The sequence below is a fragment of the Cyrtonyx montezumae genome, unplaced genomic scaffold, assembly GCF_038088225.1.
Source record: "Cyrtonyx montezumae isolate F1298 unplaced genomic scaffold, pur_monq_1.0 scaffold_2, whole genome shotgun sequence".
NCBI classification, from domain to species: domain Eukaryota; kingdom Metazoa; phylum Chordata; class Aves; order Galliformes; family Odontophoridae; genus Cyrtonyx; species Cyrtonyx montezumae.
Window position 1 is genome coordinate 36660879 of NW_027071936.1, and position 26527 is coordinate 36687405.

General features: G+C 37.4%; 2 protein-coding genes across 3 annotated transcripts; both read right to left on the reverse strand.

Moving 5' to 3' along the window:
• Positions 1–1080: 1080 nt before the first annotated feature.
• LRIT3 (leucine rich repeat, Ig-like and transmembrane domains 3) lies at positions 1081–12774 on the reverse strand. 2 transcript variants are annotated; one of them, XM_065736894.1, is made up of 5 exons: positions 12644–12759; positions 10938–11416; positions 3190–3495; positions 1791–2189; positions 1081–1751 (listed from the first exon to the last, which is right to left on the reverse strand). In XM_065736894.1, exons 1-5 carry the CDS (start codon positions 12757–12759, stop codon positions 1093–1095), a joined length of 1959 nt encoding a protein of 652 aa, XP_065592966.1. In that variant the 3' UTR covers positions 1081–1092. The 2 variants fall into 2 exon arrangements, with proteins under 2 accessions (XP_065592966.1, XP_065592965.1); XM_065736893.1 differs by having other exon boundaries at positions 1081–2189; positions 12644–12774.
• A 489-nt stretch (positions 12775–13263) lies between these two features.
• On the reverse strand, positions 13264–26527 carry RRH (retinal pigment epithelium-derived rhodopsin homolog). The gene is made up of 7 exons (XM_065736890.1): positions 26157–26527; positions 21500–21690; positions 19750–19849; positions 18911–19064; positions 18363–18531; positions 15577–15755; positions 13264–14693 (listed from the first exon to the last, which is right to left on the reverse strand). The coding sequence occupies exons 1-7, from the start codon at positions 26260–26262 to the stop codon at positions 14588–14590; spliced, it is 1005 nt and encodes a 334-aa protein (XP_065592962.1). The 5' UTR covers positions 26263–26527; the 3' UTR covers positions 13264–14587.

Genomic DNA, 26527 nt, shown 5'->3' on the forward strand with positions numbered 1-26527 from the left:
AGGAAAAAAACGTTATTCCTATTTCACACAATTCTAACTGAAATACCTGAACCTTAAATAATACAGTTCTGTTATATACTTCACGTATATTGAAAAAGCAGCTTCAGAATTGACAGCCTATTATTATTTGTTACACATAATTCTATATTCATTGTTATTACTAACACTGGATTTTCTAAATATTGGGAAGCATTCTCACAATTAATTTCAAGTGTGCTCATTAAGCTTCATTAGGCATCCAACATGGCCTGAGGACAAGACCTCCTATTGTATCTCAAAGTATTCTATAGTAGTACAGGGTAGTATATAATACAGTGTAAAATATCACTAAGTGGCATTGTGTTTTGTATTACAAAATGCCATAAAATTCTCTCTACAGAGATTTCTGAAATTGAAGTATACAACCACATGAATGCAAATAAATTCTAAGGCTGGGATTTTGTAATAAGATTGTTTGCTGTATATTAATAGTATCAATATACAGCATAATTCCCTGGGTGACTCATAATGACATCTTACCCAAGTTTCAGAACACTAAAGAAGCTCCTTCACAACAGCACCACCAAAATGACAATATGATATATATTGTAGCTCTCAAGAGTTCATAAACTGTGGATACTTAGGATCACTTCCAGTTCTATATACTTTACAAAGAGAGTTGTATGAGAAATTTTTAAAGCTCCAACTTCAATAAAAGTGATTTAATTTTTTTTCTATCATTTTTAAATACATAGTGTTTATGAAAGGTGTGATAATGTTTGATTTGTACAACGAGTACATCATACAGTTAAATGAGAGAAAAAAGAATGATGTTTCAATTAAAGGAGAAATAGAAGATCTTTAAGCAAGTAACCATTTCACGCTATCTTTATCTTTCAAGGAACGCCATTCCTTCACATCCAAAGTCACAGACATACAGAAAAAAAAATCTTCAGTTCCCTTTCCTATCCATCATTCTACCCATCTGGTAGGGTCCATGATATCAGATGATATAATATCACTACCTGACAACAACCTGGTTCCTGATGCAGTATCATCACTTAAAATAATTTTATCCACTATATATTCCATCTCCTCCATCCTCACACAGGTTCAACAGAGATACTCAGACCGAGAGCCCTCACTTTTGAAGGTCATTTGAGAATCCATGCTTGACCTAGAACAAAGGAGAAGTCTTTCTGACTCATCTGTGTACCTTCTTGCCCAGAGCTCTCCTCCTGCATTTACTGCACGAGGCTTAAGAGAGAGTGTTTCAAATTTCACATAAGTCTCTTTAGCAAGGTCAGCTTCCTTAGGAGCTTTGGGTTTCACACGAAGTTTTAAAACTTTGTAGAGTAAAAAAATGATCAAAGGTAAAACAACTACACATGCTGCACTGCTAGCGATTATTAAAATAGAAAACTGAGAGCTGCTTTCGTCACTGAACGTGTCAGTAGTGAAAATAATGCACTGCTCTTTTGTGGGTGGCACTCCTTTGGGTGAAACACATGCCATATACTGAGTACCAGGTTGCAAACCATCAATTGTGACTTTGCTTTTGCTAGAATCAGTGCTTAGAGGCAACATCTCTTCATCTCCATATTTTGAATATAACACAGTCACTGCAGTGTTGCTTGAGGCATTGACAGTTTTCCAAGTCAGAGTCACTCTTTCATCTGTTTCAGTGATCACCCTTAGGTCCTTCACAGTAACATTTTGCTCAGCCGTAACTGCTGCCTTACGTGAATTCTCCTCACCTTTCTTGCTCATCTCTTCAATCTGCTCTGGCTTCTCACCTTTCTTGCTTGTGCCCCCAGTCTGCTTTTTGCTTTCATTTGTCTTTGAACTTTTATTTCCATAGACCATGGACCTGGACTGCTTCTTGTCAGTAACTCTAGCATTTGCTGATCTTTCAGTGGTAACCTGTGCTGTGGTGGTTGTTACAGTGGTGAGAGGTGTAGTTGTTCTCTCAGGTTCCTTCTTGGATTCCTCCAGTGTGGTATTCTGTCTCTCAGCCTCCTGCTTCCTTCCATACTTCTGTGGCAACACAGTTGTAGTTACAACACCAACCACTGTAACGGTAACAGCAGCTTCTGACATTCCTGCTAAATTCTTTGCTTTACATCTGTATTCCCCTGCATCCTTGTACGAAATCCCAGTCAAGCTTAGTATGGACCATCGGACACCTTCCCCAGGTGTTTCTTGAATCACTACAAGAAAACAAAGTATTATAAAAAGGAGCTAAAAGCAAAAGTAAGCAGCATTATTTTTTTTCTCTGAAATTATTACTACTGGAATGAAATATATGGATAAAATGTTTTTTTGTTTTTTTTTTTTATTTCACACATAAATGTTAACTATGGAACTTCCTGTAGAACAGTGCTCAACTTGGCTCAAAATAGAATTTCAGGAGAAATTAAAAGGTAGTCTGCAGTTGTATTAAGTAAAACAAAAACAAGAGATCAAAACATCTTAAAGCCAAGCAACTACAAAGTGTAAGTCTCCCTGATTTCAAGCAACATTGAGCACAACAGCTATATAAAAAAATGTCAGAAGTTACCCTTGTCATAAAACACTTCAATACTTTGGACTATTACTCTCTTCAGAGCGAAGAATTACAATAAATGCTAGCTAATTGCCATTATCAATCAACTTTTTTTTGGACATTACTGCATAAATATCTACCATAGCATATTACAGCAAAAATGGTATTAGGCAATTGCAGTTTCTTTAGTATTCATGATGGGCGCTGCAAATAAGCAATAAGTATTTGCAAATAAGAAAATATGCTTTTTTGGAAAACCCCACATTTACAGTGCTATGCTTTAAGTTGCTCCTTTATGGCTCTCTAGGTTTTCCTAATATCACAAAGATTTCAGACCAAAAAGGAGATTTCAAGTAATAAATTCTTCCTGCTTCTCAGCTTCTAAATTATTACCAACTAGTCCAATCTCTGTTTTTCTTCATTCTTCCCACCTTCATCCATTTTCACACACAGTTCTTATTACAGACCACAAACAGAATCAAAATAATGTGTTGGACCTGGAGAAAGAATTTCCTAACATCTGTTTTATGGATGCATCTGTCAGAATGGTGCAATACCAAGTCCACTGTTACTAATAAGAATGATCTCAAAGCATGGGAAACCCAGCAATTTCAGGCTCTCTCATGTCCTCTAACAGGGCTATTTCTGTAAAAGTGCTATTATACCTGTATAGTTCACTGGTATATTGTCTGACCTAGTCCAAGTAAGCTGTGGTGTTGGGTATCCAGTCGCATCACAGCGTAGTAGAACATTGCTTCCCAGTGGGGAGGTGATTTTGGTTGCTGATGTCATCACAGATGGCTTAAGACACTGTTCTAACTCAGCTCTCTGGAACAAGATTCCTGCCAAGCTCTCTGGACCACTACATGTAACCAGTGGGTCAAGAAGTATGACTGAGTTGTCCACAATTTTGGAAAATTCAATTAGCTTTGAAATGCGACAGTCACAAAACCATGGGTTGTCCTGCAAGCCTGAAGAAAGAGAGAATAGAAAAACAAAAAAGGCATTGTCAAGCAATATACAAATGTAATTTCAATGTGACATATGACTACCATCAAGTACAATTCAAGAAGAACCACATGCCTATTTTGAATTAATATTTTTCTACTGTTCTCCTTTTAACAATTCTATTAACTGATAGGTTGGGAATTTTTTTTTGCAGAGGTAAAAAAGACGTTTTTAAAGAAAAAGAAATGCTTTTTAAGTTAAATCTTTTCTTCACATACATTTGCAGAAGCATAGTAATAAATTGGCATTACCTTTGCTTAACTTTGCTACTTATCTAGGAGAAAACCCTTTGAAAAGGTATCTTAAGATTGATGACAAATTTTCACCTGACTGTGGCTTCTGGAGAGAGCTTCTCAGGGTTATTGAACTCTGACACCCCCTCTGCATTTTTTACTTCTTTGGGCTCGTACAGTTTGATATTTTCAGACACTTGGTCTAGGCTTGCAGAGAAAATGATGGAGTAGGGTTAGAGCTTACATCAACATCTCTGCCTATGGAAAAAGGGATATGGGCTAAGGAGAAAATCTCTAGGACAACATTCTTATCTGGTTCTGAACCATACCAATATTCTTAGAAATCTGGCTTTAATTTATGACAGTCTCAGAAAAATATTCAAATACAGGAGAATAGAAGAAAATGGGAAAGACCCCAGGAAAAGCTGACTGATATAATGATTTTTATGATGGCATACAAGAACACTGTCTCTTCTTTTGTTATAGGCTATAACATTCGCTTCTTAGTTCTAAGGTCTTTGAATGGGAGGTTTTTCCATTTGCTAAAGTCATTATGACAAACAAGAGTAGCCACTTCTCAGAAGTGTGACTAAACCATCAGATGGTGTCATCAGATGTTATGTTGACCTCAACACAGCAATACTCACTTTACCAGGTAAAAAATTGCACAGTATATCACTCATGGGTTCAAATATTTTGTACTTTTGGGCCTAAACTTTTCATTTTCTTCTAGCTCTAGCAATAAACAGAACTTACTGACCAAAATGAGGGATAGTATGCAAGAGTTGCTCACAACTGAATTTATTGACTAGTGCAACAGACAAGTCACTTACTAATAAAAAATTAAAAGAAAAAAAATGAAACATCTGCCAATGTTTCTCAGGGTGTGATTTTAGGAATTATCAAAACAACAAATGAAAAATACCTGCCTTCCATTTTGGAAGAAACCTATTGATGAAAGAGTATATGAATAATTAACGACTAGTTCCTTTCATCACCTGACTGAGATTAGGTTATTTTAAGCACCATAGCGGTGATTGGCTAAAATAGTGATAAACCCTGATTAATCCCTGCTTTTAAAACAAGACCTGACCTGAAGAGATTCCCTGACATCACAATCCAATTTCACCCCTTCCAGACACAAGAGATTTTGTGTCTATTCACCACCTACCGCCCTCAGGAATGGAGAAGGAGAAATCAAGGAAGTCTCACCAGCAACAGCTCTTCTTTAAGAAAAAAAGAATCTCCAAAATATAAAACTAACTTCCTTTGAAACTCAAATATATATTTATAAGCAAAAGTGATTTCATCTGTTTGCCACATGTCTAAGCGCATCAATTGTTTCCTTATAAAAGCTCTAGACAATTAAGAATAAACATCCACCTACCTTTTAATCTAGGCAACCTTAGTTTGCAGTTAGGAATAATATTCCTGTATTCTTTTATTCTCATTGGCTAATAAGTAATAAATTTTCCTTACTTTTTCAAGTAGAAGAGACTGTAGGAGTATTTGAAAATGAAATTCCCCCTAAGGTATAAACAGGGAGTCAAGGTCCCCTGGAAACAAGCCCTCAACCAACAGTTCCTCTGTACCAAACGATGTGGAAATGCATGTGAACTGTCCAGCACAGCCTCTATGCAAAATGATACTAGAAATATATCGTTATACTACCTTCTGTTTCCTGCAAGCTTTGGTGCAAGAAAGGACAGATTTATTATTGTTTCTAATACTACTGCAAAAGGTCTTTCAAATATATTAATATATAGCTCTCATATTCTCCCAGTATTGAAAAGGAGAACTAAAAATGTTACAGTCTAAACAGACTAAACAAAAGAGGTAGAATAGAAGGAACTGTGAAGCAAAGCCATTAGATTGGGTGTTTATTCAGTCTAGCCCAGGACACAGGTTTGATCATCTCAGGTTGTTCTGAAGGTCTGGTTTCAGTGGATGAAGAAAGCTGAAGTCAGGAGACTCTCTACTGTATTTCAGTGCAAAGGAGTTACTTCAGTTCAGTACCTTATCTCCCCCATCTGTCACGGTGTCCAGCAGTACTGGCTGAAGAAGCAGGGCATATATACACACAATACCAACAGCTAGAGGAGTTACTCCCTTATGCCTGTGGCTCATCCCTTCTGTTTATCTGTGTCTTGCTGATACCTGGCAGCACGCACTTTATTGGCGGCAAACTTGCAGAGCTGTTGTAAGTCATCAAGTCAGGCAAATTCCCAAAATAAAAAGATGAAAGCACTTGGAAGTAAGAATAACACTGAATTTGGTTACACTTCAGTTAGCTACTGAAGAGGACAGAAACAGGAATGAAAACTTCTGAAATTTAACAATTTGTGTTCACAAGGTGACAGGAGAAAGAACATATGAAAGAATAAAGTTTTTATAAAAGCTACAAGTTGAAGAAACTAGGAGAAAAGGGGAGCTTTAATAAAGGAATGTGGTACAATGCCCCCAGGAAACAAATTCCAAAGAAGAGAATTTAAAATTATCAAGTCTCAAATGGTATGTAGATTTAATGGAACACTAAATACTTATAAATCCTGTCCTCTTTTGGAGAAATATTAGGGCAGGTTATTGACCTGAAATTGGAATATTGACCAAAGCAAAGCTAAAATCATTAAATATTTTTGCACTACAATATATGAGTGCAATGCACATTAAAATTAAATAAGGATTATAAACTACTCTATAAAAATATTCTTGATTTAGCATAATTTAAGTTTACTTTCACACATTATACGTACAAACATGCATATAAATGGCAAATACATGCATATGTGTGCCCATGCATGCATATTTTTGCAGTCTTCTCAGTAAACAAGAATTCCCCATGCTAAGTCAATATGGATGTCTAGCATTTGAAACAGCTACAAGTAAGATTTCCTTTGTAAATCAGTAACTGGTCTTAGAACATAACTTTCAATTGCTGCAAAACAGTAATACATGAAACATTCAAGTTTGGGGTCAATTGAAGGATTCATCAAAACAAGCAACCTAACCAAGCAACCTCTTTTGATTGAAGCTACAAAACTGATCCATGGATCTAAACAGTAAATTCTTTTTCCCTTACTGTGTCCCAGTGCTTCCTATACATTAATAGCAAGTGTGGAGTATCAGGATGAGCAGCATCTACCTCATAGCCTAGCACAACCAGTGGAAACCCAATGGACCTGCTGTGCTTCAAATTTTTGGCACCTCTAAAAGCAACAGAGGCAAGATTTCATTTTACTGCCACTCTGTCAAATCCTGGACTAAAACTCCTCTGTTCCTCTCAGCGACTCGCTAGATGTAATTTTCCATATGGAAAATGCTGCTATCATCACTCATATCAGAAGTATCAATCTCTGTACAGCAGCCAATGCTGAAACTTAGCTGTGATTTGGATCAAAGTATTAGATTAAAGCTCTAGTGCTAACCAAGATAGGGCCAGCTGAACCCATACACTGGTTCCTTGATTGTTTCCACTGTTTAATTGTCAGCTCATTCCACAGCTTTGTTTCCAACAGTTCCCCAGAGTACTCTCCAAGACAAAGCCAAGATCTGTGCACACTCCAGGGACCTCTTCCAATGGAATCTTGGATGAAATCGCCTCAAAGTTCTCTCTGTCCTATTCATTCCCCCAGCACACAGCATGCAGCAGCTTTGCACCTTCAAAACCATCCTGCAAAGCCTGCCAGCCAGTATTTAACATACATATTGTTTCATGGTATGAAAGCACAATAGTTGCATTCTCTCTTTAATTCAGTCAGCATACCTCCAACTGCTTGCTTAGATTTTAGAGACACTGGAACATCCCATCAAACCCACAGAAAACCAAGGGTCAAGTCTTGCAAAATGCTGAATAGCCATCCAGGTTTAAAAAGAGAGCTGGCTTTGCACTGTGAGGATGTGAGACAGAGAGAACCACTTAGCCACAGGGCCAGGAATCATCCCCTGATCCCCCTTCACATAACACACTGCAGAACATCATGCAGTGGGGAGCAATGAAGCCACCCAGCAGGACAGAAATTATGAACTGGCATAAGGAGATACACTAATCTGCCAGTCACTTTGGTTTCTCCAAGAGGCCTCAAAGTGAACATGGGGAACCTGAACTTTCTCTTAGATGCAACTCTCTTAATGTTCAGTCAAGACATTCCAGATAAAATTGCCTCCTAGTGTTAAAAAAAAAAAATACATTTGCACAGATAAAATTGGGGCTTTGCTGCTGTTGATGTTGTTAATTAAATACAAGTGACAATTTTGTTTTGCCAGAAGTAGGAGGGGAGCAAGTTCAAGCCATAAGTACTTACACTAAGTAGAATCTGACTGTTATTTTCCTGACTAGACAAAAACAGCATTTATTTGCTTCGGGTTCCAGCTTCTAGCAGTGCTCTGGCTGCAGTAACCATTCCATGTAGGTACATGGGCCAGACTGAATGCTCCCACAGAGCACCAATCTTGAGCATCAAAATCAGCACTGTGTGTAATTGTGGGCATCACATTTAAAGATAAACTCTCTCCTCCTCTACTCACTCCCTTCCTTCTCCCTCCCTCACCCCTCTCTCCACCCCCCTGCCCAACAAAAAAAAAAAAAAGTGTCCAAAGAGAACCAGTATATATGGTAGAAAATGAAAAACTCAGTCTACAAGAAGCAGCTGAAAGAAACAGCACAACCAGCTAAGAAAGCAAAATGCCAGCAGGGAAGGAAAATGTATGAAAGGTTATTACGAGAGAAGGCAATTAGTTTTTCTGCATGTTCATCTCATGTAGGACAATACTTAATCAGGTTAATCAGCTTAGTTTGTAGTAAGGGAGATTGAGGTTAGATATTAAGAGAAACTTTCTCACTGTACTGAAAGATAAGCCATGGGAGAGGTTTCCAGGGAAGGCTCTGGAGTGGGCTGCCCCTTAGCCAAAGGGTAGGCAGGGTTCAGTCCATATAGACCTGCATCCCAGCAGGCTAGAGGCTTTCTGAAATCCTTCCTGGTCCCTTCTGTGATCCTTATCTCTACTTCAGAGGAGAGGAAGGGCAACAATGGGATATGTTTCTCCTTCCTCAGGCTCCAGCACAAGGCGTGTCAGAGAGAAAATAATGTCACAGAGAACATCTTATCCCATTGTTCAAAGTCAGCAACTCCTATGGCTGGAACAATATAGAGACATCTCAATTCCTAGGGCATTCTTCTTGTTTCTTTTAACTATTCATTCCTAAAAACTGACTGCTTCACAGCAGTCTAACAGGGATCAAAGGATGAGCCCCTGGTAATGGGTATGAGTGGCCAAACTGACTTTGCAAGCTGCAGTAATGCAGATAGTAAAGCTAACAGCAAGTAGAAGTGAAGCTTTTGAAAATGACCAGTTACACAAGAAGTACTGTGCTTTCTAGTCTCCGAAGAAAAAGCAATTTCTGATTCATTATAGTTTCTTACACAGCAAGCACTGTCAGCCTGCAATGAGATGGTTGTAAGAAGGCTGTGCTGTCAACAAAGGAAAATTCAATATGCAACCCACAGATTATCTAAGGTAGATTTACTCAGTGCAACACAGTGAAAGTACTACCCATCAATCTACATTCTCAAACTGAAATCTACAGTGAAGAATACACGGAGCATCCCTCACAGTGTAATCTTAAAAAAGAAGAAGTAAGGTTCTGAATGCAGCATGGATCCCTCTCTGCAGAACTGTGCCCACTTGTAGGTCATACATTAAAATGATCCAAAGGTCACATCCTATGTTGATAGAAAAGTCAATGTTGGTCTCAGAGGGCCTACCAGGACTGAAGGAGCCAGGCACAGTGTGGGCAACAATGAACACAGTGCAGATCAGATGTCATGGAAGGGAGAAAGAGGAGGGGGAAAAGCGGGGAGAAGAATGGGTCTGGATTTTTTTTGTTAATTATTTATTTAATAAGTAGTAGTAATGAGGGCTGTGTAAGCAAAGGCAACTGAATAACCTCTAGGATATTCCCACATGAGGACATCATCAGGAGGATTAGATCTAGCCCCGTCAGCTCCTGTGTTATTGCCTTCAGTATAGAGTATTGAGCTGACTTAATTTTACAGGCTTTTTTTTTTTAATCCCAAATTAACCAAGATCTTTTTAAAGCTGCAAACTTACAGTTGCCACGCATGTAATCATTCAGGCTACTTTTATTTATGAAGTTATTTGCTATCTCATCTGAACAAGAGCTTCAGATCAAACTTTCTGCTGTAAAACAAAATCGCTGAACAAATGAATGCTTAATAATGACTTTGGATCAAGAAAGTGAAATTACTGAGCAGCACAGTGCACAGAGGGTACCAAACTCCTGCAGTTAGATTATAGGAAACCAGTTATCCACCTAGTGCTGGTTTTGCTCCTTTCCACTTCTGCGCTACATTACAAGAACACCAGAACATGCACTTACACAGTGACAGACAAGAAAGCTATCAAGGGACCTGATGCAGCTATATTCTGAAACTGCAGATGGTAAATAGGTACCTGCAAGGCTATAAAGCATGCAAAAACTTGATAAAACACAAGGTCACAAAAATAAATGATGTCATGGTCTAAAAGAAACTGGAGAGAGAGAATAATACTATGAACAGTGAGAGTCCAGCCAAGCTATACTTAAATGCTCCCTTTAAATACTATAAAAAGCACCATGACAATGTGTGTATCAGGGATCCTTATTCTTCTTGTATTCACAATGTGAGTTGGCAGAAATGTCAGCTTTAGAACAATGCAAGGTTAACATGAGTCATGGGGAAACTACTGCATTTCAGAATAGGCTTTCATACTAAGCATCTATTCTAGCTACTCATCTGGCTTGCAAGTCACTACTAAAAACAGCTGCAAGAGGACATGATTGTGTTTATGAAATGTGCTCAGAAGCACAATTTTTGGAAGACCTGCACTTATCCAGATACTGAATATTTCATACTGAAGCAGGAATCCAGTACACACTTTTTTAACCCTGAGATAACAATATACATAAAGGTTACTGTCTTTCCTGAATGTTTTTCTATCAATAGCAGAAAACAGACACATAGGTGCACAGACAGACAAACTACAGAGCAAGCCAGAAAAAAGACCTGTACTAGAAACCCACCTGAATCCCAGGCCTGTCCCTCCCTGCTCTCCCTTTCAACTTAACATTTAGGTATATTTTAATAGGGAATGATACAAGTTCCTTAACATACCCAGAATGACTCTCTGAGTTGCCAGAATGTCCGTGCTCTTGGGTGGGATAACTTCTGAGAAGGGCGGCCAAATGTCCATCAGGTCCGAGGGCAGGGTAGTGAGCTTGTTGCTGGAGATGTCCAGGTAGGTGAGGTTCTTTAGGTACCTGCCAGCCTCAGCTGGAATGCTGGTCACTTTATTGTTATGCAAATCAAGAGTCCTCAAGTTGGGCATCTCCACAAGGGACTCCCAAGGGAAAGTCGAGATCAGATTACCATCCAGCCGGAGCTCATGCAGTTGTTTCAGGTTGTAGAAGCTGCTGATATCAATGTTGGCTACACAGTTGTAAGTCACCCACAAATATTTGAGTTCTACTAGATAGTAAAAGGCTTCAGTGGGAATCCTTCGTATGACAGTTTTTTCTATACGAAGTTTTACAGTATCCACAGGAACGTTCACAGGGATCTCAAACATGTCAGGGTCATTACAGAGAACAGACCTAGCATCAAAAAGAAATATATATATACAGATCTGCATTTCTTTGTCAGAAAGTTTTATTTCACATTTAAATGCTATTAACTTCTGCAACATTAGTGACAGAATAAAAAGAACAAAATCAGAAACAGTCTGCATTAGAATTTTAAAAGACAAACGTGAATTTTCTAAAGAGAAAATGAATATAAATAGCAATGAAAATTCTATATGAAGTCTAGATTTGTTTTATTCCAAAGCTTGGAAGCACCAGCTTCTATCTAATATTTCGTTGTCAACCAAAAAAGAAAAGACACTGTATAGTAAATTACATATTTATCCCAAATGGGAACTACATGACATATTTTATTAAAATGAAGAATATTGGATACTAGTTTCTAGGTTTTTTTGTTTGTTTGTTTTTGGTTTTTGCCACAATGAAGATTCAAAGCATTTACATATCTTTTTTACTTCTCAGAGTAGACTGAAAATTGAAAATGCCAGCATATTTCTCTAAAGGAGAGACATCTAGCCCTATATCTGGTGTCTAAACAGGAACAATATGCTTTATAGAGATTCTACAGAACTTCCTGTTCCTATTGGCTTCAGTGAAATGACATTCCTCTGCATTCCCAGGAATCAGGAAGTTTCCCTTTCTTTTGGATACACAGTTTGCATGCATTAGTTTTAAGAGTCCCCTCTGCCCTAGAAACTTATCTTAAATTTACTCCACCTTTTCTCTACATTCTTCAGTTTTGCTTTCTCTTCCTGTCATTTTATACTAGACATTCCGTGACAATAAGTAGCTGAAACAGTATATCCCAAAACTGACGCAATAATATCAATTAACCCAATTCTTTATTACCAAAAATTACCAATTATCTGTGAATAAAAAAAAAGAAACTACTGAATTTATTTAAACCAGAATCACTTTACAGTAGACAAAGCTTGTGGAAATAGAAAGAACATTGCAGTATTAGGAAAAACAAGGGACAGAAATTGCCTTCTACAGTGAAAATGAAGATTTAGGGTAGCCTAAATCTTACCATTAAGCACAAAGCCACTAAAACAAAACATGACCACCTGCTCCAATCCAGGAACACTGCTAGCCAAATAACACTAAAGTAAATTCTGCCATTATTTCAAAGCAATCATGATTACAGTTTATCTGCAACGTATGTGAGGACATTATTTTCAGTTTCCTCAATCCTTTTCCCTATAAACCAACTAGTATAACAAATAACAAATTGCATACCTTGTTCCAGTGCCATCACTTCTGCCATGGTAAACACAAGTGCATTGCGAAGGACAAAAACCACACACTTCTTCAGAAATGCTCATTATAAGGTATAAATAAAAAAGCAGATGCATGGCTTCTACCCAACACAACTGACACAAAAAAAAACCCCTGAAGACTTTATTCCTACACATGCGTGTGCAGCATGCTATGGATGCAAATGCAGACATCCATTTAGTAACAGCAGATTACATCAGATTAACTGAGATCTTTAGTTGCTTAACCTTCAAACATATCCTGAAAGGGTTCCATTAAACCAGCTTGTTCTTTCTCATGTCAGAACACCACACTGTGTCAAGTGCTACACAACATGTTTCCAAGCTATTTTAATACATGCTTGTTATATTTAATACATGCTTGTTATATGATTAGCATGTAGTAAAACATGTATTCGCTCTTTCTGAGGGGCAGTGCAAGAGTTACTGTCCATGAAGTGTTCCAAGGTTCTGGGAAGAAAGCAGGTATAAGAAGAAGATTTTGTATGGCATTGACTTTATTTCTAAAAAGGGCAAATTAATAGGAAGCCTAGTGTCTGGAACTTCAAAAAACAAAAATAAAAATAAAAAATAAATCCTGTAAAGACACAATTTACCAATAATACACAAATTTTAAATAACATCTCCACTCTGCAAAGCCACACTTTGGTTGTATGTGTACACAATAATACCTAAATAAAATGATAGAAGTGAACCATCTGTTGGTACAAACTGTTCTCAAAATCCTGTTAAATTAAATCTCACATGGTCAGACTTAAAGTGTACTTTCGAAAAAGTTGCTTTAACCCACCATTCTGGGGGAACCTCAAAAAATTACATCACACATTCCACATAAATTAATAAATCTAACAATTAGCTTTCCCAAATGACTGCATTGCTTATAGTGGAACTCTGTCAGACCGTCACTATAGATCCTAGGAGAAAAAAGAACCCAAAAAATGAATAACTGTATAACCGTAGCTGTACAAAGCCACAGTGACTGAGGTGTGCCTGAAGGATCACTAAGAATTTGGACTGGCATTCAAAAAGATATTCTCAAAATCTCAGGATCATAAAGAATGTGTACTACTATCCATCAATGGCCCTATATGCAGCCACTCCCTCCAACCCAAATAAATCCACTGCTGATGTTGGCAAAGTTCTTTTTCAAAAATTACACAACAGACATCCACAAGACTGACTTAGGAATAATGAGAAATCATCTTTACTGTTTTATGTGCCACCTGAATATCAGTCCTTAGGGAGCATTTTGTCCCACTGTCGGGATTTGCTGTGCAGGGGAGAGCACTAGAATTATATCATTACTAAAACAAAAGCAGTCCATCCCACAGACTCATTTGATTCTGTGAGCCAAAAGTTGAAAGATACACAAAATATCATTAAACTCTTTCAAAATCCTGAAAGCTGTGGGGTTTTGCTAGATATTCTGATAACCTCACCATATTCACAGAAGCAAAACTGTGCAAAAGGTGTCAGAACACACACGTGATATAGAAATATAAACATATAGGGAGAATCTGGGCCTGGAAACTTTCAAGCAAAGTAGAGAGAAAGTCATTTGCAAGAGGAATTAAAGGTGCTATATCTACGTTACTGAACCTAAGCACTTCCTACTTCAGTCTCTCCTTGCCCTCATGTCACCCTGTCCAATCCTGTAAGTCACATGGAACACTTCAATGGCCTTTTCTGTTTGTTCCAGAAACATCAAGCCAATAAGCCTCATTCTTGAAAACTAAAATTGCACAGCTTTGTTTTGTTCTCTTTTTTCTTTTTAACCTATCTAAAAATACTGCAGTGATTAACAGAAAACAGCTGAGCGGATGAGGCAGATTATTATTCCAAAAATTAACTGTAACTCAGATTTGACTCCATTCCACAAGATGTATGCAGAAAAATGAAATGAGTTTTACGATGTTAGTGCACTTTGAGAAACACTCATGGGCAAAGCATTGTTTATAGTTATTTCTTGTCTTGTCTGACATCGCACCATTGCCAGGATTGCCCTCCGAAACCTGCAAAGGACAAGAAAGGGAAAGCAGAAAGATCACTATCTGGAGAGCCAAATACAAACACAAACTGGGTATGCTTTTCTAAGTATTACAACTGTTTTCAACTTCAGTAAAACTTGCTTAGTAAAAAAAAAAAAAATCACATATTCGGAATTCAGAAGGACTTGAATCTTTTCTACTTCCATGTACAGGAATAATTCAATCAAGTTTTTTTTCCCACAACAAGTGTCACAGCAGCTTTTGCTTATTGAATGACTGGGTTTAGCTACAACAAAAGCATAGTTTGGAGAAGGGGATGAAAAAGTGATGGACTTTCATGGACTCAGCAAAATCAGAGCACACAAGCCAGACAGAGATCATGGCCTCTTTGTAGCTTGGTAGGAAAGAAATGAAGGATCCCAGTTCCCATTCAGAAGCAACAGCTTAGTTAGGGCATTTCATATGCTTCCTCAATATAGAAGAACAGCCTTAACTTGTTTAAAGAGAAAGCGCAAGTCCCTCCTAATCAACCACAATATGACACATCTTAAGCCAAGCAAGGAATTCCTTGCTTGGAATTCACTAATATGAAGTATAAGACATTTTGGTCATGGTCATTAAAACAACTTGTCTGCTGTTGATTAATTCAAATTCCAAAATAAGTTTCCTCAGAGAAACCACAGAAGGATTCTCAAAAGGAACTTACGTAATCTTCACTAACATTCTTCCAAAAACCTTTATCAATTTAATCTGATGTTGATCAAAGCAATTTACTTTAGATTTTGTTGTCCAAAAGGTTATCTTTGGTAAATTGAGAGCTGTTTACCCTCTGATCTCTTCACCAATCAGTTTTTCATACTCTATGGATGATTGTTATGTAGACCAGTACAAAATTAAGAACACTTACTTTTTGTTTGCAATGACGTAAATGCAGGGATTATAGAACGTGGAAGATTTTGCAAATAAAGGAGCTATGATGGCCATTGCAGGAGAAATTTTCTTTGGGTCTCCAAAGGAAGACCATAAACACACAATGGAGTAGGGAGACCATGCCACCAGAAACATTACAATCATCACAACAGACATCTGTAAAACAAGAGTAACACACAAATAACCTGAAGATTAAGACCTCACAACCTAACTCCAAAAGCACATCAGTGTGATAACGATAATAAGAGCTATCCAGTACTAGATAATGACATGTAAATGAAAATATCTGATAATTCTTGACATCTCACAGCAAAATCTTATTTTCAATATTTAATAAGACATCATGCCATATTTTGGCATGCTGTTGTTTTGTTACAATTTTCCTTTGTGATTAGCACTAGTCATTATTTTAAATCCAACCATCAAAATTAAAAGGGCCATAGAGGACTTTACATGTGAATTATGGCCACCACTTCAGCACTGAAAATGTACTGCATATCAGCAAATCATCTTCTCCAAATTAAACATTAGAGTAACTGTATTATCATCTTTATTTTCACATTTATCTTCAACATCCATCAGAGAATGACTATAAAAAATAAAATATCATATTTAAAAATGATCAGGTAGTCAACATCATCTACATCATAGAAAATACCAACTTTTGTACAAATCACCTTAATTTAAACACTAAATACTCCTCCCTTTCTGTGTTCAGGTATAAACAGCCTGGAAACTACTTTCTAATCCTGCTAGAGAAAACATGATAAACTGATTCCTGAAGATAAAAAACTGCCAGAAGGACAGGCTTCCTTTCAAAACAGACTTGAGATACACATCAAGACAAAGAGCTCAGAATGCAATTTCTTTTTGCTGTTGTGAAGAGAGTGGAAGGAATCCAGTGAAAAGAGGTCACCTTGAGATGCTATTACAAACAATAAATATGAACAGAAACAGCAAGGAAACTCAACATCCTGCAGATTAAATTTTCATATAAAAATTGATGTTTCCCATTCACACCCAGGAAAAAGATGTCTTGCATAATAAAAAAAATAGATAAAATATCTAAGACAAATAATCAACCCGATAAACTTATTTCATAAGGTTTAACTAAGGTTTTGTTAAATAAAGTAAATGTTCTGTGACACGCAGGCTATGTCCTTATACTTATGGAACCCAAAAATGTTGCTTTAATTCAATGAAGCACAACAGCCACATTCAAGCATTATATGAAAGAAGATATGAGCAGTCAGCTGTCTTCTCTGCCCCTTCCTCTCACAGATAACACTCAGGGACATCCAGGCTAAGACACCAGGACACATCAAGCCACCAGCAGGCCCAAACAACAACAACCTGAGAGTAGTGGAAGGGCAGGAGTGGAATCAACTAGGACTGACTTTTCTGGCTTTTGTCAGGGATGTGAACCAGTAATAGAAATCAGAATGGAAGCCTCAAACTGATCAGAAAGGCAAAACAAATCACCCCAAAACTAAATGAAACTTCAGAAATTCTGAAATGCTCTTTTCCTAGTGTAAGATTCCCTGGCGTTGTTCACCGGTGTCCATATTCTGCCCTTCAGTGAGAGTCAAAATGAGAAACAGGAGTTAATCAACAAATCTGTGTGAGCTGTTTTGGAGCACAACCAACAGGCAAGCTCTACTCCACCCACAGAAGGTTTCTACTTCAATACTAAGACAACATCTATAATAACTTCAAACAGTGATTCTTAACACAAAAGAGCACTTCCATTTAGAAGTCCTTCACGCACAGAAAGCTTAAAAGATGCCAAAGTGTGAAAAATCAACAATCCATTTCTAAAGAAGAATTATGCTTAACTACAAGGCTTCCTTATTTTTTTTAATACAATTCATAGACAACTGTGAAACTGATGAAAAAAATGCATCTTCACAAATTTGAGTCTATAGCTATAACTGAATCGTCAGTTTAAAGCATTCTGAGTTATTCAGAAGTGTAAAATGTTCTTAACTAAGGGTTGTTGCTTTTTTTTCTTCATAATCTAGCAATAAGAACATTTTGCAAGGAATGTTAAGTTTGCATTGATAACTAATTCAAATGCAAAGGTGCATTCTTTTCAGTCTACTCCTTATTTCTGTATGTTTTCTTATCATGCCCAACCATATCTTCACCCAAAAATCAAAAGAGCCAATACACTTAAAGCTTTCTCAAGGACTCTCATATGGTAAAAGAATGTTAGCTTTTCAGGGAGGATGTATCATTCTATGCCATAATTCACATTTGCTATTGTTTACCTAAGAAAGAGATAAGCTCAACAGGCTAAAAACAAAAAAACAACAAGGGATCAGAAGAAGCACACAATCTGGGAGCTTGGAAACGCACTTTCATTTACAGACCATGAGTGCAAAGCAGAGCTGAGCATTTCTGACCAATTACACTTGTGCTCTTCCAGGTTAACCTAAAGACTCTGAAGACAAAAAGAGTAAAAGTATCTTCGGCAGTCCTCCTAGGACGTTGATGAAGTATGTTTCTATACAATGACAGGGCAGAGGCAAGGAAAATTCATGTGGTTCCCAGACTCCAAAACAGCTGTTCATCTGGAAAGAATAAAGAATCTAGTGATGTTAGTCAAGCCAAGAGATTTCACCAAGGCTAAATTTCACTTAATATTTAGTAAGAAAGAAGGAAACGGGAGTGCAGAAAACAGAAAGGCTGCGCTGTTCCTATGTTTCCAAAACTAATGGAAAAGAACATGCTTAAGATGAAACATACCATCATTTACCATACCTTTGTCACATCAACTTGGTCAGACCAATCCATGTTAATGCTCTCCAGGCAGTTACTGCTGGTGTAATGTTTCATTGTCCGGGAAACATTGTAATAACAGTAAAACATGACTGTTAAGGGTACAACAAAATTAACAGCAATTACACTCATTGTGTAGGAAACAAAGGACCTGATAAAAGAGAAAAACAAAACATAGTAACTTACAAATATCCATCCATGAAAAGTTACTGAAGAATTTGATATTTTGAATTCATTATGAAATTTGAAATAAACTTTTAGAGAATTAGAAAAAAACCTTTAGTCTTTAGTTTTTATTAACATCTGCAGAGTTTTTTTTTTTAATGAACATTCCTCTAGGTTTCAAGCATTGCTCATTTTCTACCTTTTTTCTTGACTTGCTCTAGATTTCCTTTTTTTTTTTTTTAATTACATTTATAAATTAGGCTTCATACTTCACCAAGAATTTATTGCCACGCAATGGTAAATTAAATAGCCTTAACTTTCAACAAGAGAACAAATTTAAAAGAAAAAATGTGGTGAAATCTTACACATCATTTTTCCTCCAATTGACCGTGCAAGTCGCTCCAGTTGGATCTGGAGCATAGCCAGCCCAGCCTACAGTAGGCATGGATGCCCAAAAAACTGCATTGATCCATGCAGCCAGGATCAGAGAGGCATAGTTACAGGTAGTCATTCTTCTTCCTGTGACAAAGCATATGTGGTCACAAACTGTTGCCATCTTTTCCTCCTTTAGTGATGAATTTAGACCACAAGTAGGTGAGAGCAAACCTGCGTAGCGTTAATAATAACAATCCTCTCGTGGAACTACACTCCCAAACACTGTAGCATACATGCTTCCTATCACTGAAATACATTTAAGCTTTCCAGACTTAAAAGCCACATAATTTCATCATCCACTACAACTCACAGCATACACAGAAAACCCAACCCTAACGCCATGCCAAAAGGCCTCCTATGTGACATAGAAAGAAAGAACAAAGAGGAATTGACTGTTCCAATACAGCTGTAATAAAGAAGAGAACATTCAGTGCAGTGCTGATTCAGTACTAGAAGCAAAAGCAGACTTGACAGACATCAAAACTTCTCATAACTCAGGCTTTTGTGTGCTTCAGTATATAGATGTGGCCCTCTAACAACAGGAAAATACAACTTATAAACCAAATAACAGCCTACCTTTGAAATTCTCATGTTCACAAGCAGTACCATACATGCAAACTGTATTGCTCACCATATACTGCGGTATCATACTCTGTTTTAATTATACCCAGCTCTTTAATTATGGAGTCATTCTCAAGAAAACAATACAGCTTGACTCTTAGTTCATAGAAGTCTAACAGCTACGAATGTTTGACCAAACAGGTAGTACCTATATCAGGCCTGCAGATTGTCAGGTAACGGTCAACTGCAACAACAGTGAGCAAACCAATACTTGCCATCCCAAAAAATATATTTAAGGCAGCATAAATCTGAAATTATAAAAAAACAAACAAACAACATAGCTTTTCTGAGAAATCTTTCAAAAGCACAAGTAAAAATTTGCATAACAAATCTAAGACACAATGATACTTTATACTCAGCCAGCGTTCTCTTCTGTAAGCAAGGTACTGCAGGAACTAATTCAGTGCAGGCAATTTGGTGATGGTTCATTTAAAATGAGATGTTTCAGAAGGAATCTGCCTATTTGCACACCAAAATTCCTAAGAAGACAATCTAATACAATGTGTATCTACTGGTAAACTTGAGACTCAGAGACAAAGAGTGTGAGGGGTTTTTCAGTTCATGTTTTCAATATACATTAAGGAGTCCCAAAGAACATTTGATTCATCATTGAAAGATTAGAATCATGTAAGGCTTTAACAAATCTGGGATCCTGAATTGTCACTCTTCTTTCTGCTTTATATTAGTCCACTGATACGGTACACCAATTTTCCCCATTGGTCCCCATTTTTACTTGGTGTCAGGTCTGACCAGTTCACAGTGATAGTACTGTACACATGCTGCAGTCCCAGTATGCTCCAAAAGCACCTGCACTGTCATCCCATGGGCAGCCTGGCTGGGAAGAATGACAAGGAGGGTTGTGCTACCATTGGCACTCCCAAAATTCAGAGTCCTGCGCCAGACCGCATGCCACCCACAGCTATAGCAGAACCACATGACATTCAGCTGTCTCAGTTGACAGGATTTATTTGGTTTGGGTTGACATGAGCCATGTTTTAAATGATCTCAAGAAACCCCAGACCATTGATAGTGAGATTTCATATCAAATTCAACATACTGCAAGTCAATCCAACGATATCAAAGCTGAGGCATCCTGTCAAAGAACAACAAGAATTTTGAGTTTGCAATAATTGTGTTCTCAGGCAAGTGATGCCAGATTATAAATACCACTATATACAGGACCAGAATATATAGCATTGCTAGCATTTTTCTTGAGTCTCATTTTTGGCACACACTTTCACATTACTGTTCATTTTCCTCAACACCAAGCCCAGCAGTTTCTTTAAATGTAGACTTAAACCACAGAACGTAATAAGTAAAGGGCACTTTCTCTGTGCCACAGAAGTACAATTTGTCAGTCAGTCTTAACTCTTCAAAATAGGCAGCTATTTAAATTAAGCCAAATCTTTGATAGTGCCCTTTAATAGTCTCACAGACCTTTCCTTTGGATATCCCTTTATTCCATCCTAAGGAAGATGTATTTGTCAGGCAAAACATACTAAGGTCTGTCAAACTTATCACCAAAACAGCAGCCATACCCAAAGCCTGCTTACCACCAAATGAGTTATCGAAAGAGCACATTCTACTGCTGTAATTTTCTTCATATGGGGACTTCCTTTCCTAAGGCTTTGCTTCTTAAAGCTAACATAAAATTTCTAGTTGATAAACATAAGGTCACATTTCAATGTTTTCAGACTTTACATTGTAAGTTTAGAATGGGATTCAAAACAGAACCTACATTCAGAAACTGAGGCCTTTATAGAACAACAGCTCCATGCCTAGAGTCAAATTTTGCATTTTTATCTTATTTCTTATGAGAACAGATATCAATTAGAGCTACTAATTTCTCAACTTGCATTTAGGTGCTCAAAACTTTTGCCCTGCCTAAATTGCAATACCTGGCATCCAGTATGTCCAAACTTCCAGCTTCCATGCAGGTCTGAAGCAGCAGACATAGGATAGCCAATGCCACTAACACCAATGTCAGTGAAAGCCAAGTTGATAATAATTGCATTGGTTGCTGTCCGAAGCTCTTTGTACTTAACAAAGATGCCTAACACAACGATGTTACTGAAAATGCTTATCACCCCTAAGGAAACAGAAAGAAAAATTTTACAGAAAATGTAAACAAGGTATTAAGACACATACAAAAGAAAATGCAGTCTATTGTAATATTTAAGTCCTAACCAAAAAATATTTTCAGTTGAGCATAATTTTGCTCAAGAGTAAAGAGCAAACACCTGAAAAAGAGAAAAAAATAGCTTTTGTAATTAGATTCATCTGACTTGGATTCAGTAAGGTACAGAAGTGGGGTGTTTCATCAAACATGGGACTTCCTATACAGTGGCAATAGGCAGAGCAGATATCCAAAAGCGCTGAGAATTGAGATTTAACACTTCATCCACAGAGTACATTGCTGTCTTCCACGGCTGAAAAGAACAGAAGTTGCTTACTGGCAGAAAAGCAGTTTTTAATGTGATTCACTTGACCTAGCAGAAGGTTTCTACCACCACCTGAATCTTTCAATTCTCAAAAAATATATATGCATATTCAAGTAAATGTTATATTCCCAGGCAAAAGCATACAGAAAATGAGTCACTAGGCATTGTCTTCTCTACCTTCACACCAGCCAGACACTAGTATCTTCTCACTAGGCCTGAATTCTTCACAGGCATCATTATTGGCTCACATTGCTGCAAACCATTTATTTTCTAAGCCTTGAGAAACAGCCTAAATAATACTTGGAGCTTGCCACAGTGGCATGCTGAGGCTGCACCAAAGACGTTTACTTCATCTGACAAGCTCCAGTCAGTATCATAGCCATGGAAGAAGTTTAGCTACGTACTTATTTTGCTCCTACCTCACGAGTAGTTGTAGATCTGGGGAGGGCACATCTTCTACCCTGTTTCTTTCCTTCTAGCACAGGATTGTCATCTGCTTTCTTTGCAGAATTAGTACTCCAAAGCCCGATCTCCCTGTACTCCAGAAACTTAAACACAGGGACTGCCTAATCTGCAATGTGACAAGCTCTTTTACATTTAAACTCTTCAGAAGTATACAATAGAAATGGCATCAAAGGTGATCAGACTCTGCCTGAAGGCTATGAGGTAACACAAGACATGGTGAGTAGACAGAGTTGTAATAGAGAAATACAGTAATAAAGCTAGCATGTACACTCTCCTGACCATATCTAATGACTCTAGAATTTGCTTGGGGCCTCATAATACTCTCCAAAGGGTTCAGAACACTGCTCCATAGGATCTGCTGCATCAGCAAGTTTTGTTTGACCCTGGTACCTAAAATGAATGATACTGAGGTTTTATTAATCTTGCTCTTCCTCTCTCTGAGCCAAACCATAACGAATGGCTCTTGGAATTAGTATACATAGCAATCCCACAAGATAGGGTTGAGTTTTTTATTCTGATTTTATGCTCTTCAGATTCAGAAATATTCAGAGCAAACTGCCATCATCTAGATCACTACTAACCCACTACTAATTACAGTCATAAGAGCTAATAAAGTTAAAAATACCAGTTTGCACCTCACTTGAGAAAGGCTCATAGCCCTTTATAAGCAAAGCTGAGAACTGTAACATGTTCAAGAAAACAGCAATTAAAATTAATAATAATAATAAAAAAAAGCGTAAACCAACCCTGTAAGTAGTATCAGGATTTTTTTAAGTTGCTCATGAATTCCCTTGTCACACACAGCTGTTACAATACCACTGAACTAAATGCTAAAGTTACAGACATTTGTATAACTTGGGCACTTTAAATTACAAGCACAAAGCAGAATATTATGCTGGTAAAATCAACAATGAAATACTCATGGAAATGCCCCTTGGAAATATTCAGCTTTTTCTGTTAAAACATTTCACCTATGAACAAGAACACTGTTCTTTGCATCATTACAGTCCCGTAAGGATAATTCTGTAAAGAGCTTTAGTGAATAGGCATCATGCTGAATACAGAGCAAGAAAGTCTGAAATAATAACATCTGGCTCTACAAAGGATATTAACTTCACATCCTTATTGCCACGGCCACAGAGCACAGCAGACACAAACAAGTACAGACAATTAGACTCAGTGGAAACTGAGCAACAAGCAATCCAACACAGTAAAATCCAACTTTTGCCCTCAGGAGTGAAATAAGTTCTGCAGAAAATATTAATTCTCAGTTATTTCTCTTTTCCATTCTCTTTTTAATAACCCCAAGCATGTATTTTCTCAGGTACAGCATAGTACATAAGAATTACGTTAAAGACTATGTTGGTAGTATACAGCCACTCACCTAAAGTATTTAAAAAAATTTTAGGAACAACGTTGTAATGCTATGAGCCCCTAAAATGAACAAAAGCAGGAAGCTGGGGTACAGACATGAGGTGAGCAACAAGAAGCATCCTCCACAACAGCCTACTCAGCCGCATTGGTAGGTAGCATACTGAGAGAGGAAACATGCCAGAGTCACAAATTTCTAAAACTGTACAGGCTTCTTATGAGACATGCTTTAAAAGATTTCAGGTTGGATATAAAGAAACATTTATTCTCTGAAAGAGTGGTCAGGCACTGGAATGGGCTGCCCAGGGAGGTGACAGTCACAGTCCTTGAAGGTGTTCAAGAAACATCTAGATGTTGTACTGAGGGACACAGTTTAGTGATATTGGCAGTTAGTGGATGGTGGGACTGGATGATTTTGAAGGTCTCTTCCAACCTTGGTGATACTATAATTCTATGATTTTACAGCTACTTAGAATGAACTAAAGGTAGATGAAATGCCCTATCAGAGAAAACTGGGACACACAAGTAGTAGCATCAAAAATATTGAAGGAGAAGTTTAGTTCCATGTATTACATGGAATTTACTTTTTTGGTCAGCAATTTAAAACTGTACCAGAGGACTTCACCATTACAAGGTGAAGGACAACCAGAAGGCTTCTTCCTGGAGTCAGTGTCTCCATCATCATCACTGAAATTAATACGTTGAACCACTGTAGACTGCAATAGTTAACAATGCCTTCCTTCCTCAGAAAACAAAGCAATTACTGATGAAAGGTGTTCAAGCCTTTTAAAAAGGAAAAGAACACTGTATCTGACTTCCATTGCATTTATTAGATATCTGCTTATTAATACAACCTACATTTTCAAGATGTGAGATCTGCTGTGGTAAAGCACTTGCAAAGTAAACAATCACAGTTTGAAACATGCTAGAGACCTTACTATCAAAAACATTACTAATGAAGAAAGCAAAGGTCAACATACAGCTGACAGGTTTGATAGATTCTCCCATTCTAGGAAGAAGCTGAGTTGATTCTGGATAATAAATGATAGTTTTAATCCTCAACATCAGGTGGTCAAACTATCTGAAAATACCAACTGGCTACATACAGCGTAAATCCAAATTAAAATATAACAAAGCACTGTACACACCTGCAGCACCTAATGGATACAGTTACCTGCAAACAATGCTGTGGTATTGCAGAGTTTTTTTGGTCTTCCAGTACTTCACCATCAGCCAGCCTTACAGCTGCTCAACAGGCTGGCATACCTATGCAGCTATTCTAACAATTTCCATAAAAATCTGAAATGAACTATTGCCTTTGCATTCACATTGATGCAAAATATCCTCTATACCAGTGATTTGACATTTCCCACTTGAAACACATACACTAAATAAAATGACTATTTCACATCTCTAAGTAAATTAATATTTTAAGGTATCTGAGCAGCTAATTATAACACAGAAAAAGTGTGGTATAGTCTACTAAATGTATTTATAAATTGATCTTATTTTCCATACCAAAAATATAGAAGGCATATGTTTCTAAACACAGAAGGTTTCAGTATTTGGCCAAGATGTTATTTCATTGCTATAGCAGTCAACGCTTCAGAAAAACATTCCTGCAATATTTGCAGCTATAATAATGAGAAAATTAAAAAAAAATGACAACAACAAAACAATCATTCCAGTTAAGTCAAAGGCTGTTGCAGTCATAGAAAACACATGATGTCAAGCATTTCAACATGCTTTTTCTAACATGTGTCATAAGTGAAAAATACATCTGCAAGTGGAGTCTGCTGTTCTTTGATAAATGACCAGCTCCCTCCCTCTCAGTCACATTCCAACTCTTCCCCTTACATCCCCCTATCAGACACCCTGCTCACATGCTCAGACTACACATATATTACTATGAACATGTGGCCCACGAGACATCTCAAGTTAGCTTCAAGCACATCACAGAAAAATGCAAGATGTGACAGCTATGTCCTATTTTTATCCCTTTTGCAAGCTGGCGGAAATTAATTCTTACTCTCTTCTATAATTACATATCAACAAAACATATTTTTTAACACAGAACACTGCCTTCAAATATAGAGCAGAGAACATGTAGGTTTCTGCATACTTCAGTCTGATGGTTGACTTGTCAGTAAAGTATGGAAAAAAGCTGTTGGACACTTGTAAGTCAGAATGAAATACACTGCTGTTGTTATACAAAATAACCATTCAAATCTACAGTTCTATTTGAGAACGTTATGCAACAATTTGCCAAAGCCCATACCTGCTGTTATTAAGTAAGCTGCAACTATGTTGTGCTCCGTCTGTGTGAAGGCAGAATGAGCTTCAGCATCACTTTCTGAGGAATTGGCTGAATCATTCCAATGCATTTTGGATGCACAAAACTGTCGTCTATACCTTGCAATAATTCATCTAGAAGACAAAATGCTACCGAATCCCTTCAGGCAAATTCAAAATTCATTATCCAGCAGACTGACTGAACAATTGAAAAAAGAGGCAAGGAAGGGTTACTTCACCATTACTGCTGACAGCTTCCAAGTGTGATCTTATTGGACAAAGTGCAAAGAAGTTTATACTCCCAATCTATGTAGGAGAAAAGCTTGTTCATTAAAACAAAGAGCAATACAGAACCAA

Bases quoted from the DNA above. Each gene is read 5' to 3' on its own strand.
- LRIT3 (XM_065736893.1), bottom strand. From the start codon at position 12,759: ATGCATCTGCTTTTTTATTTATACCTTATAATGAGCATTTCTGAAGAA. The intron at 3,496-10,937 runs GTATGTTAAGGA...CTCTTTCTTCAG, and splicing joins AACTCAGAGAGTCATTCTGG to GCTTGCAGGACAACCCATGG. The intron at 2,190-3,189 runs GTATAATAGCAC...GTTTTCTTGTAG, and splicing joins TATACCAGTGAACTATACAG to TGATTCAAGAAACACCTGGG.
- RRH (XM_065736890.1), bottom strand. From the start codon at position 26,262: ATGCATTGGAATGATTCAGCCAATTCCTCAGAAAGTGATGCTGAAGCT. The intron at 19,850-21,499 runs GTATTGCAATTT...TTATAATTTCAG, and splicing joins TTGGACATACTGGATGCCAG to ATTTATGCTGCCTTAAATAT. The intron at 19,065-19,749 runs GTACTACCTGTT...GCTTTGTCACAG, and splicing joins AATCTGCAGGCCTGATATAG to GAAGAAGAATGACTACCTGT.